The sequence below is a fragment of the Calidris pugnax genome, unplaced genomic scaffold (genome assembly GCF_001431845.1).
Source record: "Calidris pugnax isolate Ruff unplaced genomic scaffold, ASM143184v1 scaffold81, whole genome shotgun sequence".
Lineage (NCBI taxonomy): Eukaryota > Metazoa > Chordata > Aves > Charadriiformes > Scolopacidae > Calidris > Calidris pugnax.
The window spans coordinates 10,946,078-10,949,016 of NW_015090880.1; the positions used below are offsets into that span (position 1 = coordinate 10,946,078).

The following is a 2,939-nucleotide window of genomic DNA, read 5'->3' on the forward strand; positions in this document are numbered from 1 at the left end:
CAGCCTGGTGTCCCTTGTTCCCCCCCAGCCCAGTGTCTCCCCTGTTCTCCCCGCCCCCCCCTCAGCCTGGTGTCACCGCAGCCCAGTATCTGCCAGTTTCCCCAGCCCGGTGTGTTCGGGGACCAGGCCAGCCTCCCCCCACTCCTTTTCCCCCGCCAAACCCTGTTCCCCTGCTCCTGTGTCCCTCCAGCTCCCCCAGCCTGGTGTCCCCCCTTGGCTGCCCAAGTCCCGTGTGACCCCAGCTCCTCCAGCCTGGTGTCCCCCCCTCAGCCCAGCGTCCCCCAAAGCACAACGTACCCTGGCTCCCCCCGGTGTCCCCCCCAGCAACAGCAGACCCGAGCAGTTGGGGAAGGGGCTTTATTGTTAATACCCGGCAGGAGGAGGCACCTCCAGCTGGAGCCCTTTGATCCTGGCTCCTTCAGGGGCGGACTGGGGAGGCAGCATGGGCATCCCCGGGGGCCGCACACTCCTGAGGGGACAGACGTAATGCCCAGCACCAGGATGGAGCTACAGCTCCTTCCCGGTGCCAGGTATTGTCTCTGTCCCCTTAGTGGCTGCCTGCTCCCCGCCTGCAGCCGGCAGAGGCTTCAGGCTATAGCGGGCACTGATGTTGGTACCCGAGATGCTGCGGTACTCGCCCGTCTCCGTCCGAACAGCTTCGTTCTGGGTGATGGTGAGGAGGACCGGGACGGAGAGCGTCACCTCCTTCCGCAAGACCTGGATGCTGAGTGCCGTGCGCGGGGGGATCTTGGCCGGCAGCTGCACCTCCACGCGTTCCCGGCGGGTGCTGGATTCGCTGCGCCCTTTCTGCACCGTGAAGATGTTGGAGGCTTCCACGGCCAGTGTGAAGGAGAGCCCGGCTTTGAGGCTGGTGGCGTTGCTGAAGTGGAAGCTCTGCCAGAGTGTGGTGACGTACTCCCGGCTGCTGCTGGCCGCCAGCGTCTGCTCCGACTCCGTCTCGTTCACCCCCTCAATCTCATCCACCAGCACCTCCCGCTCTTCCTCCACCCGCTTCTGCTCCCAGAGGAGACGTGCCGAGACCAGGGGCCGCCCGGGCCGCAGCGGGCGCAGGTGGGACAGCCGAGCCTGGAAGTTCAGCTCAAGTTTGTAGTCGGCGAGGCGCTCGCCGGGCCATGCCAGGCAGTGCCAACCGCCCCGGCTGGGGTGCTGGTAGAGCAGCCAGACTCCCCGCTGCACCACATGGGAGGCCACCCGGTCGTTGAAGTACCCATACGCCAGGTTGGTCTCCTCCGTCACCACTTTGCAGGCACCTTGGAAGTTGGGGCGCTCATAGAGGGTGATCTGGGGGTCCCCCAGGTCGTGGTGCACGAGCCGCAGTGCCGAGAAGCTGTTGGGTCGCCCCACGGATGGGTACTCGCCCTCCTCGAAGGCGTGCGGCTCCCCCTCGTACTTGGGGTCCGTGTAGGCGATCCAGGGCTGCCCCACCACCTTCAGAGAGGCGATGCAGTTCCCGAAATCCATCTCGTGCAGGTCGGGCACGTCGCAGGTGAACTCCCGGCTCAGCCCCTCGAAGTTGGCACGCTCGTACACCGTGATCCGGTTCATGGTGCCAGAGGCGCCCGCCCCTGCGAGGGCACGGGGCACGTCCAGTCCCCTCTCCTGGGGTCACGTAGGTGCTACGGGAAGCCTATGGGGAAAGCCTGGCCAGCGGAAGGGCCCTCTGGCACCCTTCTTCTCCCCCCTGCTTTCTGCTTCTCCTTTGCTCACCTCCGCCCGGTCCCCGTGCTTTCACCGTCTGTGCCGGCAGCACCCCGACGCCGGCCGACAGCGGTGACTCTGTCAGAAGGGTGGCGGGGCCGGGGCGTGCAGCAGCACGCAGCGAAGGCGATGACAGCACTCGCCCCCGCACCCAGCCCCGGCCCCGCACCGGCAGTGGGGAGCCGGCCGGGCCCCGCATGGTTGGGCGGTAGCCAGCGCACCGGGATGCCAGCCGGCCCCGCAGACCAGCCCTGCTGGAAAGTCCTGCCGCACCCTGGGCACGCGGCGCTCCAGCCTTAACGAGTCACCGCCAATTATCACTGATGCTTCCGCCCTACCTGCGCTAATTACGGTGTGTGTTGCCGGTGGGGCAGGAACTGCCGGCCCGCCCCGGCGGGGTGAGAGGGTATCGTGGTGGGGCAAGCCGGCGCCCCGAGACACCCCCTCTGGCATCCCGGTGCTGCTGGGTTCAGGACACGGCATCGCTGTCCCAGCCCCGTGCCCGAGGATGGCTGGGGCAGGTGGTGGCACTTCCCTCCCCTTGTCCCTCCATGGGCAGGATGGTCATGGACCACTTGGGGTGGTCACAGCGCTGCTGGAGGATGACGGGTGCCAGTGGTGGGCACGGTGGGACACCTCTGGCTTCTCCCAGCTGTGTGCCTGGGTCCAGGGTCCCCTCATCCCTGCAGCCCTTCCCAGCCCGGGGCTGTCCCTCCAGCATGGCACAAGGACTGGAGAGCCCCAAATTTGAGACATGAGCCGCTCTCAGGGGATCCCAGCTGGATCCCAACCCACCCCCTGCCCTGGGTGGGGGACAGCCAGGACCCCCAGAGCCTCTGGGCTGAAATCACAGAATGGGCCAACCCCAGCTGTGTGGGGTGCCCCGGTCCTGCGGGGAAACCTGAGTGTGGTGCTGCCTGTGGGCACCTGCATCCTGTGGTGGAGGAGGAGCATGGAGACCCTGCTGCTCCATCAGCCTGTCCCCCCTGCCCCGAGCCACCCCAAGAGAGAAACCCAGGTGTCCTGGTGTTCCAGCATCCCTGTCCCCCCCTAAACCCCTCTCCCCCACAGGCAGGTATCCCCCCACATCTCGCACCCCCCACCAGCTGCCCACAGCCGGTGCCCCCCCATTCCCTGCCCACGGTGCCGGGGCTGCCAGGGTCTCCCAGTTTATTGCCAGATGTCGGGGCGGTCGGGGTTACACCAGACAAACGCTACAG

General features: G+C 67.1%; 1 protein-coding gene across 1 annotated transcript; it reads right to left on the reverse strand.

Annotated features, from left to right (window-relative positions):
- Positions 1–340: 340 nt before the first annotated feature.
- Positions 341–2,748, reverse strand: LOC106890706 (epidermal differentiation-specific protein-like). The gene has a single exon (XM_014946670.1). The coding sequence runs from the start codon at positions 1,564–1,566 to the stop codon at positions 508–510; it is 1,059 nt and encodes a 352-aa protein (XP_014802156.1). The 5' UTR covers positions 1,567–2,748; the 3' UTR covers positions 341–507.
- Between the last annotated feature and the right edge of the window lie 191 nt (positions 2,749–2,939).